At 42.4% G+C, this 17812-nt stretch overlaps 3 protein-coding genes and 1 pseudogene across 3 annotated transcripts; 2 read left to right on the top strand and 2 right to left on the bottom strand.

The window, feature by feature from the left end:
- Positions 1-292: 292 nt before the first annotated feature.
- LOC147441326 (uncharacterized) lies at positions 293-1871 on the bottom strand (annotated as a pseudogene).
- A 126-nt stretch (positions 1872-1997) lies between these two features.
- Positions 1998-2612, bottom strand: LOC147441327 (uncharacterized). The gene has a single exon (XM_086483421.1). It carries the CDS (start codon positions 2610-2612, stop codon positions 1998-2000), a length of 615 nt encoding a protein of 204 aa, XP_086339547.1.
- Positions 2613-11371: 8759 nt separating this feature from the next.
- On the top strand, positions 11372-11722 carry LOC147441328 (uncharacterized). Its single transcript, XM_086483806.1, has one exon. The coding sequence runs from the start codon at positions 11372-11374 to the stop codon at positions 11720-11722; it is 351 nt and encodes a 116-aa protein (XP_086339932.1).
- A 200-nt stretch (positions 11723-11922) lies between these two features.
- On the top strand, positions 11923-13088 carry LOC147441329 (uncharacterized). Its single transcript, XM_086483700.1, has one exon. It carries the CDS (start codon positions 12029-12031, stop codon positions 12863-12865), a length of 837 nt encoding a protein of 278 aa, XP_086339826.1. The 5' UTR covers positions 11923-12028; the 3' UTR covers positions 12866-13088.
- Positions 13089-17812: the final 4724 nt, after the last annotated feature.

Raw genomic sequence — 17812 nt, forward strand, 5'->3', positions numbered from 1 at the left:
TGATCATGGTTACTGTGGTGTAAGTCACCACAATAGCCAGAAATGCGACAAAGCATAGAAAGAAAGAGCCCGATAGACTCATGCTTGTGGGCGTGAAGGGAAAATCAGTAAACAAATCTGCCGAATGGAGTTTTGTTGACTCAATAAATGCAGATTATTTTCACTACTTGAAACAGTATGTCAAAAATGAAAAAATAAAAATGACTCTGAAGGATGTACTGCACATTTGACTGCCAGAGACAATCTCCAACTCCCAAAAGCCCTGATGCATCAGGGCAATGATTCATTTATCTTAAACGTGCAAAGTCGCAGTAATCTACAAGCAGAGAATGATAGTAACTTAGTATTGAGAATGATTGAGGTTTTCTTCATAGAATGAGAGAGAGAGAGAGAGAGAGAGAGAGAGAGAGAGAGAGAGAGAGAGAGAGAGAGAGAGAGAGAGAGAGTAGTGTGCGAGCATAGAGATTATGGACCTCAATAATCAGAAGCGGGCATTTAAACTAACATTTTATTGAGACTGAAAATGCAGCCAATTGATAGAGAGAGAGATAGAGGGAGAGTAATGTTAAAACAAAGAACAGACATGTCCTCGAAACTACCAAAATGAATTTTTGCGATGCAAGAAAGTAAGACAAAATAGAATATACATGACCTTCTATATTTTTTTGTGATACTTCAAAAAATAGTATTTTGGACAATTAGGAGGATGGCCTATCAAATTATTATATCCCTCTGTTGAAGTTGCTTGCTAGGCTATGATCTCTTTTTTTTCTAATGCAAGAGCTACACTTTTGCTATTTGTCGCATGCAAAACATCGAACCTAAAATTATCAGTGAACGGCCGGTGTGCTGCAAAGTCTTTCCTCATTTTTTTTGGGTGGTTTTCTCGTGTGTGCCTTTCTCCTCGCGTCGTAGTTCTTTGTCACACCTATGTATCTCCTACCATTTTTTGTGCAGGTTATCGAGTAGACTATGTAGTTGATTTCCTTGTCTGTTGTTGCTACCTCTTTGATGCCGGCATCTCCGGTGATGTCTCCTCATGTGTCTGAGTTGCATGAGTACTCTCCTCCGTTTCGATCTTTATGTCTGCGATGTATCCCTGCACTGCATAAGTATGTTAGTTGTGTTCTAATTTAGAATTGCAGATAGCCGTAAGTAGTTCTTATACGTAAGGAGAGGATGCAATGTTTACCTGTTGTTTTGATTCTTTTTCTGAACGGGTCTGTTGTTTCTCCGAAGCGTTTGTTGAATAACTCTTGATCGAAGTGCCAAGTGAAATGCTCGTCTGTCAATATTGGTTCATTTTCTTCGAGTCCCATCTCAACCCTAACTTTTTTTAATATCATGTCACCGTTTTTCCTGTCAAGGTCAAGGAGTTTGTCAAGCTCTATGTTGAAGCCAAAGTGCATCATCTCGATGGAAAACAATGAAATGCCTTTTGTCTTTGTATGTAGCAATTGCAGAGCCTCTCCGTCAAGTAGTGTTCCCGCTATTTCGTCGTATTGCAACTCGAGTTTGTTGAGTATTTCTTTCTGCTGTCCGGTTGCGAACCTGACGTGTTTGTCACTGTTTTGCTTCAGTATCTGCTTCATTGAGTTGATGTAGCTGCGAACGTGTGAGTAGTGTGGTCGTGGTTTTATGTATGAATGTGGATGCTCCCCTGCTAAATTTTCCATTCTCATTTGGCCGGAGGTAGGATAGTTTGATGAGCCGTCGTTGTTTCTTGCGGATGTACTTTTGAACAGATAAAATAGCTGCAAGTGAGGACAAAGAATAAGCATTTTGTGAGAAGAGCTTTGTATGCATTCAAGCGTAATGTTGATCTATAAGGAACATAGATTTTGGAATGTACAGACCTTGTTGGCTGCCATGTTATACTTGTTTTCTTAAAAACCTGTAACACAAGACACGATATTAAGAAATGTATCATATGATTTGCAAGTGAGGACAAACTTTATATGAAATGGAGTTATACAATTTTATGTGACTGTACATATTCAAGTATCTGAAAGCAAATCTCTCATAGGCTCAAACATGTCTAGTGTAGGAAGCTCAAGGATCCTTATGTGTCTTCTTTCGGTGACTCGCAATAACATGACATACGCAAGGCCTGGCACAAAAACTTGTTTGATGTTGAGTATGGCCTTTTCAGCTATTGTTGCACCCTGTGATTTGTGACCCGTTATTGCATATGCTAGTATCAAAGGGAATGTATATTTGTGGTAATATTTGAAGTTGAATGCTCTAGTGGAGTGTTTTGTACGCCGAATGGTGATTTTGGTGTTTGTGTTATCTATGAGCACAGTGATCGCGTCTACCAGACCGGTGCAATCATGGGATATATCCTTGACTCTGCATGTGGCACCGTTTGCAACGCCAATTTCCAAGTCTAGATTTGAGGTGATCATACACTTTGCACCAACAGCAACGGTGTGTATTTTATTGAAACAGGTGTCGTTGACCCAGCTTTCTAAGAGTGGCTCGTTGTCCGCATTTGTTTTTAACACTATTCGGACTATCTGCTCGTTTGCAAAACTCCTTTGCAGTATGATGTCATTGTATCTCCGAGCGTCGCCGCGATGTGTGAAAATGATTGTGGTGTCTTCGTCCATAGTTTCCAATAGTTCTTGTTCATTTATGATGCACTCTGAAAGCGTGCTTGTTATCTCTTGTTCGGTTGGCTTTCTTTGTCTAATTGTATGCAGAAAGTTGAGGAATATTGCGTCTGCTGCGTGTCGAACTGAGAATGTCATCTTGTGGACTATGCCATGCTTGAAGTGTGCCGATTGTGTAATTGTACATACATGGCAGAAAGGTCCAGGGTGCTTACAGATGGGAGGTAGCTGTGCGAAGTCTCAAAGAGAAGCACCAAATTACTGCAAAATGGATCATGAATTGATACGTTTGTGACATTGACAAGTTGGCGAACGACCATGTTGAATGTTGTGCTTGTGAGCATTGATATCTCGTCCATTATGATAACATCAGCCTCTTTGATGGATGTGAATCTTTCGTCCCCTGGATTTATTGATTCTGGGTAGTGTTTATTCGAGCCTGTTGTTATCTTGAATTGATAGTGCACTGTTTTTGCGACACTGCTTAGCCGAGATGCAGCTGCGCCAGTTGACGCTGTCAATATGACTGTCTTGTTTTGTTGTATGAACCTGGTCGTCATGTATTTGATGAGGAATGACTTTCCGGATCCTCGGATGCTCGTGATAATGTGGAGGTGTTTTGGTGGCCGTGTCTTCGAATATCTTGTGTTTTTCAGGATTGAGTGCCGCGTTATGGACATCGGCGAACTCCTTTAGAAGCTGCAGCATGTTATGCCTACTAGTTTCCTTGGTATCATTTATCTCTGCACGGCTTGAATGAATCGGATTCTGGCGGTTCAGGAAGAGCTTGTGGTGGATCAGGTTCACAATGTGCCCCGTGTTCTCGTTTAAAAGCATGTTTCGTTGTGTGTACTTGTTGATGTACATCTCGAGGTCCTCCTCGTCTCTTATTAACTGTCGGATTTTGCACTCTGTAAAGTAACAAGACATTGGGTTTTGTTGCGAGATCAGATCGGACTCGGTTCTAAATGTTGCTTTCTGTAGCAATATGTTGAAGAAGAAGCCCTCCGGTTGGTGGCCAGGGTGGTATTCGGTGAATCGTACGAGCCGGTGATTTTCTAGTACCAAGTTGTTGTAGGCATCGTACATCTGGCTCTTCTGAGATCCTGTGGTGTTGTTCTCGATCTTGAAATGTTTGTGGTACATGCAGAACGTGTATTTCTCTAGCTGCAGTGGCCTTGCACAGTACAAGTCGACTGGGTGCATAACGATCGTTTGGCTCTGAGATAACAATGTTTGTCTTAGTGAAGGTGATGATGAGTCGATATATTCCATGGCTTCGCTTCTTGTGATGATCGGAATTTGCAGGCAATTTAGTGCTGCCTCTGTTGCTGAAATTGGCTTGGACATTATCGATGCTGCAATTACGTAGAGCTTGACCTTGTCTAATTCATTGAGGCCGAGCCTTGCTGCATTTTCCTCTGAAAGGTTGAGTGGACCCATTGGCTCTGTCTTCATTGCGTACTTTAGCAGGTCATGAGATATAGATGAGTTGGTCACACGTTAGATGTTCATGTGCGCTCCCCACAACAGCAAGATTGTCGGGTGGTAGGGAACTACGTTACGGTGTTCATGTCCGGGCCGATAGTACAACCACCTTGATGTTTGTGGGTCCATTATGGGTTTGGTTGATAGTTGAGGACTGAATGGAAAGCTGTATTTGCATGCAGAGTGTTGGCCCATTACCCTGCAGGTGGACTTACATTTGTGAATTTGTTTTCTTGTGACGAGGTGATGTAAATGGTTTGAGAAATTCAAAGGAGGCCGTTGTGGGTCAGGTATGTATGCCGCTATTTCATATGCTACCGACTCAATGTCACCACGGAAAACCCACAAAATTAGATGAGCATGCAGCGATCCTTAGTTTTGTATCTCGTACCTTAAAAGATGATGCTCAATTTCGCCTAGGACTTTGCTCCCCCCAAAAATGTGGTTGTTCAAGAAGACATGCAGACGCTCGTGGAACAACACGGCACACTCGACAGGACAATCTTTCCATGTGTAGCTTCCATTGAATGAATGGGCGATATTTTCAATTACTGTAATTTCATTCCACTTGCTTTCTGTGACTTCGCCTGCTGTAAATGTGAGGAACGGATCGGGTAGGCCCCACAAGTCAACCATTGCGATAAGATCTTTGAGGTTCTTTCGATGCCATGATGGAGTTCCGAGCATTGTTGACAGAAGCTTGTCTCTTATAATGTTTCTTATTGCATCTTGGTTGGATGCATTCTTGTGCTTCCTCTTATACGCGTCTATGTCATGCTGCAACATTGTCGTGTTTGTAGAATTGGAAATCATGATTTCTCTCTTGGGTACATGATGAGTAGGTATGGCTTGTACAAGGTATACACGAAGAACAACATGCTGATCCTCATCCTGATGTAGTTATTGAATCGCCCAGCTCTTTACCCCGAATATCACATGTCCATGCCGTCTGGACCATCGGGGAGGTCGTTCGATGTATCACAGAACGCCTCGAGTAAAGGAACATCCAGCCCTCTGATTGCATCGTATCTGGCGGCTCATGCTGCCCCTAGCTCGGCTTAGCGCATCTCCCACCAATGGGTATCTTGTCAAGGAAACGATGGCCGAGAACTGGCCATACGTGCTATCCTCAGCCCCACACTTGTGCGTCCATAACAGGACCTGCACGCTCTTGCTCATTGGATCCTGATGGTGACCACTCCTGGAGGGGCCGCCTTAAGCCGTTTTGGCTTAGCGCATAAACCATAAGAGGACTCAAAATACCTTCCCTCTAGAGTCTTCGTAGTATTAACACCATGCATCTGCCATCTAGAAATACCTTCCCTCTAGAGTCATCATAGTACCAACACCATGCATCTGCCATCTAGAAATACTCTTGTCGTCTGCGCTTTCAGCAACATGCCCCAGTTGTCCTGTATCCCACAGCCCCAATGATTTTATTTTGGTAGCCTTCATTAAATTGCTCACCTAAATCCCCCTTTTTGTTTGATGAAGTCAAGCGTGCTAATTTGAACTCGACTTAGAAGTTAGGCAAGCTATCATCCCAATCTATGAGCACCCATGCGACCAGATCTGGGTTTTCCCCTTGTACAAGCAACTGAGCAACCTGCTCAAAAAATTAGCATCACTATGATCATAGAGCACTCACTTCTCTAATTTTTCCCCCCTTTGTGCAAACGACTGGGTTTTTTCCCCTTGCAAAAGTGGTTGAACAACCCGCTCAAACTTCAGCATCAGATGCGGTAACATCTCTATTATTTTCCTTTGCGCAAGTGACTAAGCAATCTTCTCAAAAAGCAGCACCACCATCTGTAGTCCGCTAAAAAGCAAACTGCTTGAAGCAACCATGTTTGTTGCCCTTGGTGGAATCTGAGCAACCTGCTGTTGAAGCATATGAGTGCTCCCAGATCAGCACCGTATGAATGATTGTGAGCTTCCTGAGCCTAATATTGAAACCTTTAAACAACCTGCTCCAAGATCATCACCACCATGAAGACCTAGTATCTACTCCAAGATCAGCACGATGTTCTACAGTTTGATAAAAGGTATACGATCGTTTCAGGTTGAGGTTGTAGATGGTGGTGTGTGGCTGTGTGTGTGTTTGTGGGGGTGTGTGTTCATGAACATACACACATTCACACGGTGGCACCCATGTCTCTAAAATTGGGGCTTCTTGCTAGTTTATGATGCATTCTCGCAAATCGGTAATACACTGGCTCGCACATAAACAAGTAGAGTGCTAGGTGAAGATGTTCACCTATATTTGAAGAAGGTAGATCTGCTGCATGGGATGTGCATGGTCATCTCTATTAATTTTCCCCTTATGCAAGCAGGTAAACAACTTGCTTAGTAATGAACAACTTGACGAGTAATCAACATCACAATCCATAGCCCGCAAAAAGCTAACCTCAGAGCGCTCAAAGCAACCTTCTCTGCTGCCCCTTGGTGCAAGCATCTGAGCTACCTACCCCATTTGCTTAAGCATCTGAGCGATCTGCTCCCAAATCAGCACCGTGTGCCGCCTACTAAGTAACCAACGCCTAGTACTGATATATATGAGAAAACTGCTCCAAGATCCGCACCACCATAATATGATTTGACATTCACTAAAGGGTATTTTTCCTGCTCGTCTTCTTCTCCTCTCTCTCTCTCTCTCTCTCTCTCTCTCTCTCTCTCTCTCTCTCTCTCTCTCTCTCTCTCTCTCTCTCTCTCTCTCTCACACACACACACACACACACACACACACACACAAACACGCACACACAAACATTGAAGAGACTTACCTGGGTCCTGTTTGCTGTTTTTGCTCCTTGCTGCACGTGATTACCGTTTGCTACGTCCTCTCTACTCCGGTTTGCTGCTCGCGATTGCCGTTTGCTGCGTCCTCTCCTGCTTTTCTTTTATTGCCCTGTTGAATGCGCGTTTTGAGGACGGGTTTGCTTTCGATCGACAGAATTAGCAGCATCCACGTTTGCTTTATTTTTATACGAGCCAAGTCAATTTCTTTCCAATTATCATGCGCCAAGTGGCATGCTTCTTCTTGCAATATTGCCTGCAAGCATCTTACACTGAAAAGGGTAAAGATTTGAGTGGGTGCTTGAAAAAATCAAAACAAAAATGAGTAGGTGGGAGTATGCTCTTCTCCCATTCCCAAGTCGGATAAAAGTGATAAATGCATTTTTGATTCCTTATATTGCCTTCACTAGCCCGCTTCTCAAGATGGCCAAGTGTCACTAGAAAGAGTTCTTAAAACCAGTGAAAAGGCTTTTATGGAAAAACAACATGAAATCCTCCAGGCCATGGCAATGGGCCCGTTGGGAATTAGTTGCTTGGCCGGGGAATCAAGGAGGCCTCACAATTCTGAATCCTGTGGCCCATGCAGAAGCTTGTTGCGCCAATTTTTTTGTTTCCTTGGCTAAACAGGATCAAGTTTGGACTGCCATGATCAAGGATATGATGGAAGCAGCTAAACTTAGCTCGAAAGGTGGAATATGGAGAGGGGTGGCGATTCATGACAAGCTGTTAGCCCCGACGTGGACTACCCTAAGACTGGGGGGCAGCTCAGGAGAAACTGATAAGAAAATGCAATAGAGCAGCAGGAGTCTTAAAGTGGGGGGAAAAAAACAAATACTTCAAGAACTCCATTTTGCATTGGTCCCCTTGGATTTCCAAAGTTATTGAACCTCCACAAATTACCTATTGGATAGAGACAACCGGGAAGAATTGACTGGGGCACTTCTAGGACAATGACAAAAAGAGGTGGAAAACCATTGACCTTCTGGTTACCCAGTACCAACCGAATAGCTTGGAGGTCTTGCTGGTCCACAAAGTGATGAAAGAGCTTGACAATATAGTGATGCCTATCTGTGATTCGGAGTTTGACTGGAATGCCTGGAAGCAGTCTCTTATGGAAAACCTGTCCTAAAGACATCTACCATACAATGATGATTAAGAAGAATTGGTCTAGCCCGCTTAACAAGATATGGAAAAAAAAATGGCCAGAGGAAAGGTGGGAGCAAGTAATGGAGAACATCTGGAAGCCAAAGGTTCCGCAGCACATGAAGGTATTCTTATGGAAGATAATTTGGGGTGCTCTACCGACGGGGGTGAAGATTCAGGAAAGAGGGATTGGGTCAGATCGATGCTTGGGGTGCAGGGTGGCTAGTGAAGATCTGGCCCACCTCTTCATGGATTGCCCAACTATCAAAGGCCTCGCAAGGAAAATATGCAAGTGGGTCCAAAGAACATGGAAAATTGGTTTTTACAAGACTGATCTATTCCTTGGAGGGAAGAATTCAGGTGGTCCTGCCATCCTCATTAGCACTCAAATCATCAAGTACTTCTTCCTATAGAATATATGGAAGACAAGGAACCGCCGTGTGTTTGAAGGAGGTCTTGAGGTGGCAAGCTTCGCAGAAATTATACAAGAAAGCAAAGAGCTAATATGGACGCTCGGGTGCAAGCAACAATTGGAGGATTGGTCTAGGACTACTTGTGCCTTGTTGTTAGCAGAGGGAATGCCTAGGACGGGAATCTTGGCTATCAGTAATTAAAAGATCTCAGAAGAACATGATAATGGACCTTATGTATCAAAGATAAGTTGGTTGGGATGGCTGCCCTGATAGCCGATGTAATTTGGGTCCCTGGATGATGTCATGGCTCAACACGAGCATGACAAGACCTTGTAACTATTTAGGTTGATTAATATAATTCACTCACAATTGTGAGTTTTGCTATATAAAAAAAAATATGAAATGTTTATTCACATTGCTTTTCTATAGCTTGGTACAAACATTGTCCTCCATCTTACACAACTGGACGCCACCCATACATGATTATCACGTCGGTTGTGCGGTTTAATTTTTAAAAATTCACCAATGTATTTTGTACTTATTTATTTCGGTGCTAGATGCTTGATGTCAATCTGCATATATATATCACGCTATGTTCTATAGCAATGCCCACCAAGCAAAACTGCGTGCTGAGAACGAAAGAGAGAAGAGAAGTTTTTACGTCGCAAGTTCTCCGACTCGCAACAATCCCAAGAGAGTCAACGAGTGCTAGCTCAATTGGTAGAGTCATAGCCTATGTGCCTAAGGTCTTGGGTACAATACCCCCTTGGCAACCTGAAGACATGTTCTAAGTCCTTAGGGGCTGTTCCCATATGCGTGTGTGTGTGTGTGTGTGTGTGTGTGTGTGTGTGTGTGTGTGTGTGTGTGATGGGATGCCTCTCTCCCTACCCGTGAGACTGTTGTACATAGGGGGTGTGCATATGTTTCAAAGTTCTTGTACTCTCTTATTAAAAACAAGTGAAAGGGTCACGACGGTTTTCAAAAACAATAAGAAGTGATAAAATTGTTAGGTTGAGTTAAACCAGTATCAGTGTTTGGGAAAGGATTGCCTCCGCTTAGTCTTGAGCCGATTGAAAATCGAGACTAGCTAGTTGCAAACCATGGTAAACGAAAGAAGAACCGATGAAATTTGCAAGAAAGTCGTGCAAAATTTTTGCAAATCTCAAAATTTTTGCTAATATTTACGGTTTTCTTCTTTGCGGAGGAAACTCGATCAGCAGGCAGCCGCTTAATAAAAGAGACTTTCTCAAACGTTACCACTGACTGGAATCAAGCTATAAAATGCAAGAAATGTAAATCCATGTGAAGTTGTGAAATGAAAGGTGAAATAAAAAGAACTAATTAATATATGTGTGTGTGTATAGAATTTATTAGCATTATGCAAGGTGAAGCTTCACTTTAGCATTCTACAACAATAGAATGCAAAAAAAAACATATGTGTGTGTATGTGTAAAATTTACTAAAATTAAGCAAGGTGAAGCTTCACTGTAGCATTCTAAAACAATAGAATGCAAGAAAAGTAAAGACATGTCAGGATGTGAAATGAAAGGCAAGTCTCCATCGTGTACTGAAAACTATGAAAGTCCCCCTAACCCAACCCAACACTAAGGGTTTCTTTTACACCCAATCCCACCTAGCCTTAAGAGACACCGAACCCCATAGGGAAAAGATTAATCCGCGATCCAGAGGCCAGACAAAAAAATTATAGCACTGCCCAAAACTCCTCATTTGCTAGAAGTCCATTAGTGTCGTCAGCAAACTGGGAGAGACACTGGTGAACTTCAGACCCTAGAATGGAAATACCCTTGATGAGGCCTTTAGTCATTCTTGCTTAACAGGCCTTTAGTCATTCTCAACGCTTATGTATTGTTCTTCTTTGGGTGCTGGAGACCTCCCAACTGCCATCTGCTTAGAATTTCGAAGATATGCAGGAATTTCTTGTGGGCTGGAGACCCGTTCATTAAGAAGGCAGCCAAGGTCGCATGGGATATCCTCACCCTACCTAAAGGTTCAGGAGGACTGGGAATCCAAAATTTAAACCATATAGCAGATAAGATGGCTATCAAATTGGTGGTTACCGCCCTATCTCAACCTAAGGAATGGGCTAGACTCCTCTTTAGAAAGGTTCACAGGTTTTTCATCACAGACCGCCCAGCCTGGACTCACCTCACGACAATCTTCTTCGGGAAGATTACCATTTCGGCAGTTGGTTCAGACCTGTTGAGGTCAATTTTCAGTGCATGGAATAGGCACATAGAGAATATCCAGCTGAATAGTCTTTCCAAGTTCAAGTACTCAGTCCCCCCCAATGACTCCATGTGGTGGCCTAGTATAGGAATTCCCCAGATTCCTGACTCTCTCCAGAGGAAAGCTCTTACCCTCCACAAGAAGGGCCTTAAGTGTTGGAAGAATCTTTGGGACCCGGTGACTATGGACTGGTTGTCTGACATTGACATCTCTCTAAGATTTCGGACCCAGCCTTGGGACATACAACTTATCAGGAGCAGGATTAGGGCTTTCCCTCAAGACCTCATCTGGACTCTCCACAACCCGCTCTCATTGGACTTCAAAGCCTTCACATGGCGAGGTGGACTGAAGATCTCCAACCCTCTTCCCTTCATGTCACTTTGAACAAGAGATGGTAGGTCAACTATTCCAAGAAACAATGGGAATTCAAGTTCTAGAACATATGGTCCCCTTCAATCGAACCGAAGAAGTCAGTTTTGTTATGGTTAATCTTTCACAAAGCTTTGTGGATTGGCAAGAGGGCTCTTCAAGCCCAGATGAGCAATGGGATTTGCTATAGATGTAGCTCAGGGATAGAGGACATCTGTCATCTGTTCCTTTCCTGTCCCGGCAATAAACTGCTCCTGTTACCCTTGATTCAGACGCTAGGCTTTTATGGTTGATCTGTAAATGTTTGATGCAACTTACCAGACTCCATCTCTGTTCTCCTCTCTTAATGTGCAGGATGTGCAGATTGCTAAAGACAGGGTCACCTTGTATAGGAAGAAGAAAGATACCCTCAAGGACTCCAAGTATTTCTATGATCGGGTATGTTCATGGCGTGAGACTGGCAGTGATTTAGAAGTCAAAATGCTTTCTCGGAATGATTGGGAACACGAAATCGACATTGAGATCGCCCAACTCGAAGACCGGATTAACGAGGGCTACTGCTACTTGGAGAGACTCCAGGCAGAGATCGACAAATGTGCCTTTAGTTTTTTGTATGGTCTTGGGCTGGGAGCCTATGTCTATGTCCCATGAGTATTTTGAACCGGGTTGAAAGCCTATGTATATGGTAATGCTCGATGTCAGGGCATGGCTCTGTGAACATCATGAACTTCATGTACTATTTCTGCTCTTCTAATTAATTTCCTCGCGCTTATGGTTTTTTTTTTTTTTTAAAGGGGTTTCTTTTAGAAAGCCAAAAAAGAAAAAGGGTTTCCCAAGAGAACTCAAGATTCAAAACCTGTTGTGTGAGAGAGAAGACGGGAGTGTCGAACTCGAGTCCAGACCGAGAGAGAGGGAGAGAAGACCCCCGCTCGCGCGCACGCACAACACACATGGCAGATGCTGCCTTGGTCGAGAACCAGGGTGGTTGCGAAGCAGGCCTCGGTTAGGAGCATTGAGGGTGGCAGATGCGTGAGCAACGGCATCTGTTGCTGGGCTTGGGCAACATGTAAATGGGTGCGCGCCATGGGGGGAGGCCCGCGTACATATCCTGGAGGCGTCACCAAGTGGCAGTGGAAGCGCATGTTGGTAAAGAGGCGGGAGGAGAGGCAGCAGCTACGGCTGTCCCGTGAGAAGGTCTTCTTTGAGATGCGGCAGCGGGCTGAACTGCTTTCCGCTCACTTGGAGCCCCAGCAACCGTGGGAGAAGCTCGCTGTTTGTCCCCCTCCTGGCATCTGTACAGGCCAGCAGGTTGCAAGTGTCGTGCGTCACAAGAAACCCTCTCAGACTCAACAGGTGACAGCCCCGTCATGTCTGGATGCAGAACCTCCAAATGCGACACTTCCTCCTTCTGGACAAGATCAACACCCACCGTCCCGACCTCGAACAAGCCCATCATCGTGTCTAGATGCTGAAAGCTCAAACATCAAGTCTTTTTTCGGAGAAGCCAACCACTCTCCATTGCAACCTCTACCTTTCTCTGTGTGTTGGCTCACAATGGGCACCCCCACATCCAAGAAGAAGAATAAGGATATTGGGAAGAGTATGCGGGACTACCTGGATGCTTTTGACGCTGATCCCTTAGGAGTCACTCTTGAAGCCCACAAGAGCAAAAGCAAAAAGGATGTGCGCAGGGATCCCGTAGGCTTATCTGTGAACAGTAAGGAAACTGCAAAGAGTGAAGGCTCTTTGAAGAAAAATCCTGGCAAAGGTGTTCGTAAGAACAGAGGAAGATAGGCCCCATTCGATATGGTAAACTATTATTCCTGTTTCTGTCGCTTGCACAGATGTCCTTATACATGGCTGTAGCTGTAGGAAATGTTTGGTCCTTTACTCCAGGCATTGCTGAATTTGGACTGGTAATGTGATTTGGACATGTATGCCCTCATGTCAATCTTGATACGCCTGGTGGGATAAGATTTTCCATGTAATATCATGCAGGTCTTGGATTGTAGGTGAATTTGTGTTGTAGAGTATGTAATGTTTTAGTGCATGTTTGGTTGTGAATACTACTAACGCTAATCGTTATGCATGTGTTACTTGCTTCAGAGGCCGTTGGTCTGTTAATTACAGAGGTATGTTTGTTGGTTTGGCTGACACGGTATGTTTGTTGGTTTGGCTGACACGGCTAACTAGTTGCATAGTGTGCTTGGCTGGACAAGGAAGAGGCCCAAATGGATCTTTGAGGCATCGGTGCCCTTTGGCATGCATCCCATCGTCTCACAAATTCTTTAGTATCAGAGAATAGTGTCAGCCACCGATCATTTTGGATTGGATAGTTCTGTTGGCTGAAAAGTGTCCTTTTTATGCCTGTTTGAAGCTGAGAAACCGAGTCTCAAATAGCTTCTGCAGCTGTTCAGTGGTTTCGAATAAAGAAATTCTTCTTTAGTAATTTTATGCCGTCGTGTTGGTGGTGGTAAGACGCTAATGAGTGTATACTCGCTCAACAAGCTCCATGGTAAAAAATCTTGATCATTTTGGTCGAGCAAGAATTGTGATGCTATTAGATTTTCATATGATGGGGTCAGAGCATCATTAGATACTTGACAATTCACAAATGCTTCCAAAGGGCTGAAAATGCAATGCCAATGCTTTAATAAACTTCCTTTATTTGCATTACCTTAGGAGTGTTTAAAGATTTTAATTTACTACAGAGATTTGCAGCTACTCTTCCTGAGTAGTAGTTGTAATTTTTATCTCACCCCAAAAGGTTGTTGTTTTCTGATTTAGTGAGCTGGGACAAAGTGAAGGTGAGGTTGCAATTTCTTGAAAATTTCCGTTCCTACATGTTAGCGTAGTGCTTCATGCTGAATGTTCTTTATGTCAAAGGTTCTCTCTATACTTTTGTCATTGCTTCCTCGACTTTAAGAAGCTAAGGACATTGTGGGTAGTGTCATCATCAAGCAGTGTAAACTTGACAGAATGTTTGCTAATCACATTGACGTGGTTTGTGCACCTCCACCTAGCTACTCTAGTTCACGAAGCGGATACCTATCTTGCAGTTAATGGCATCCTACCCTTTGTATTAATTATAAATTGAGGTGACTGGGACAAATGAGAGTCTTGAAGAGGGAGGCCAAGGAAAGACTTCTACTACCTGAGTATCCTTTTCTTCTGTATGTATCTTGCCCTTTTCTAGTTCTTTTTGCTTGAGCCTCTTGATATGATATGCAGGCTGGTGCTCTTTCTATCCTTAGTGTTGAGGACCATGGTCATGGTACGGTATGTGGAGTTTGTAGGTGGGTGTTGCACTCTTTGTCCAAAGGAGTGAATGAACTCTCTCACCTTTTGCAAAACTGTGCACTCAATCGAGCTTGATAATTATTTTGTGGCATTTCAAAATGCATTTACCTTTTATGTGTGTCTAGCTTTTCTCATTCTCTAGTGAAGCTCTTCTCAAGCTCGCTCGTGTAGAACGCAAATCTCGCTTGGAGAGACTTGTTCATCACATGTAGGCCTTGCCTTCTACCAAGAAGCTTGTTTAAATGGAAGTGATAGTGTCTAAGATGCATTGCAAACAATGTAGGCTTCTTCACAATGCTTTTAGCCTCAGCAAACTTGCATGTAGCTGATTGCCATCACAACACTACAGGAGGTGCATATTCTTGATTGCAACTCTAAATTGTCATAATCTATTATGTATATGTATTGTCTTCTTTGCATATGCTCTCTCTCTCTCTCTCTCTCTCTCTCTCTCTCTCTCTGTGCGCATATGGTTGCACCAATGTCTACATATTGTCTTGCACAACATAAGCATACATGATGCTTGTAGGTGTGATGTAGAACGGCTTAACTGGCCAATTTGTACAGAATGCATCTATTTGACGCACTTTGTGATTCTTCACAATGAAATAAGTGACATGCACTTGCATGCTGCACACAAGGGTAAACAATTCCATGCAATTGTCGGCAACTATGTTGCATACCCCTGTAGAAATGACAAAGATTCGAATTATGCCAGTAAATAAGGCCACCTTGGAAGTTGAATTGTAACAGTCATGATTTGAAAAAACAAGACCAAAATAGCTATTTATTGGCAGATGAATAGATGTAGACTATGAGGACTCGTTCACGTTAGGTGTCATCTGGCGTCTTGTTGTCTGGCCTATGTAAACTCTATATATTCAAGTGTCGTGTTTAGAATAACATCTCCTTGTTTTATCCAAAGTGGCATGCACCTTTATTTTTTATCACTTCAATGATAAATGCATGCTTAAGAGACGTTCACTTGTGTGGGGAGATTGGATCCAATATCTATGTATTGTCTTCTTTGGCAAATGCTCTGTGTGCTTATACTCTATGTGTGTGCACGTGCGTGCTCACGTATGGTTGCACTAACGTCTACATATTGTCTTGCACAACATAACTTGTAGCAGTATGCAATTGCATGTCACTTATTTTATTGTGAAGATTCACAAAGTGCATCACAAAGTGCACACAAGGCCAAATTATTGCATGCAATTGTCAACAACTATGTTGCTTGCCCCTCTAAAAATGACATTCAAATTATGCCATTAAATAAGGCCACCTTGAAAGACGAACTGTGACATAGTGTCATGATTTGAAGAAACAAGACCATGTAGAGAAATAATGTTCATGCATGGATTGCATGCAAGGGCATTCAATCTTTAAATAATCTCACTTTGTAAGTAACAAAATAAAGACGGCTATTTTTTTCTCTTTGCTCTCCTAAGTGTGCACAAATACTTAGTGTATTGCACACACATCTTAGAGAAAGGGTCTTATATTGAATTCTTGGAAATGTTTTTGGAAAAGGGTAAGGCATATGATGATAATAAGGTAAAAACTCACATGGGCTTGCCAAAGTTCAGTAGGAGAAGTATATACAACTAAGGTTGTTTTGCGCTAAAGAGAACTATTGTTTAGAAAATCAAGAAAATGTATCATCCATAAAAATAAAATGCAAGAATACCCATCATAGCCACCGAGGGTAATAACTTTCAAAACATGTACCATGTCAGGAGAGAGAACAACACTAAATTCTAGACTTTTAAGTTTTCATTAGAGAGGTCATACCCAAACACACGCAATCTGTTGTAACTAGACTTCTTGCCTATCCACATCTCCTATGGAATCTTGTAGTTCAAAGGTGTACTATGCAACCTATTGATTATATACACCACTATCATAACAACTTCTCCTTTAAAATCTTGAGGTAAAATTTCCATAGATGGCATGGAAGTGACCCTCCCCTGAATAGTCATATTCATGCGCTCAACAATGACATTTTGAGCAAGCATGTACAATGTAGTAAACTATCGCCAAATTCCTCTTTTGCTACAAAAATTGTTGAACTCAATGGAGACGTATTCTCCCTCGTTGTCAATGCGCAAAGCCTTTAACTTCTTGCCTCACTCGTTCTCGACCATAGCTATGAACTTTTGGAAGACGTTAAAGACTTTATCTTTCCTCTTTAAGAGGTAGACCCTAACTTTCTATCCAATGGCAAATAGGTAAGCTTAGTCTATTTTTCGTAGATGCAATGGTTACACAAATTAAGATTAGAATAGTTTAACATAGGGATATAGCCAAAATGTTGTAAAAACTTCATTCCCTTCCAACTCATATGACTAAGCCGGCTATGCCACAACTCACTAGAAGGTATCTTGGCAACATAGATGGAATTCTCTTTCACATTAGAGACATACAAAGAGTACAATGAGCCAAACTTTTGTCCCTTAAAAATGACCAAATTTTCCTTGAAAATCATCCACCAAGAACCATTGCCAAAGACTATAATATAGCCAAAATCATCAAGTTGTCCAGTTGACACTAAGTTCTTAAGTCAAATTTGGCACACGTCTGATACCTCAAAGCATAAATTTAATGCCTTTATGCACATATAACTTCACATCTCCAATGCCACATATGTCAAACTGATTATGAGTTATATATCTTGACCAAACCATGCATAGAAGCATAACTGGAGAACCATCCCCTATGGGGAGTAACACGGAAAATGACACCTAAGTCAATGACCCCACTTTGTGCATAACATTCATCAAGAGCCAATAATGCATCTGGATCGAGGTCAAGAGTGAATATCAAGATATCTGAGATGACTATGGTATGTCATCAGAAACAAACTCAGCTGCTGGTAAAGACTCAACTACACCAAGTTCCTTGATCTCACACTACTCTTAGGAGGGTCAGACTTGACAATGAATTTACCCTTTTCAAGTTACAAAATGCAACAATCTTTCTTCATATGGTCTTTCTTGTGGCAATGATAGAATTCTACATTTTGCAGGTATGTCTACTACTCTTGCTACAAGCATTCTTGCAATCCGGTGAATGGTTACAATTATAGCGACCTCCTCTTTGCCTTTGATTGTTTTGCTTCCTTCACTAGCCATATACGTATTTCTATGCCCACTAGTGTCAAGAGACTGACGTCGAATCTCTTCCATGAGTAGACGCTAGTAGCATCATTGAAAACAAACTTGCACTTAGGGGCGAGGTTACTAATGGCAGTGTTAAAATGTGTCCCGTGATGAAGAAAAAGAACATAGCAAAAAAATAGCTTTCATTTTATCATCAGAATTGACTCCCTTAGATATAAGTTTTGTAAACAAGCTATTGAACTCATTTAAGTAAGAATTGACACTGCTGCCCCCTTTCATATTCAAACACACGAGCTTTTTAATAAGAAAAACTTTGTTT

Source organism: Adiantum capillus-veneris, chromosome 15, assembly GCF_014529385.1.
Source record: "Adiantum capillus-veneris isolate H3 chromosome 15, ASM1452938v2, whole genome shotgun sequence".
Taxonomy (NCBI): Eukaryota; Viridiplantae; Streptophyta; class Polypodiopsida; order Polypodiales; family Pteridaceae; genus Adiantum; species Adiantum capillus-veneris.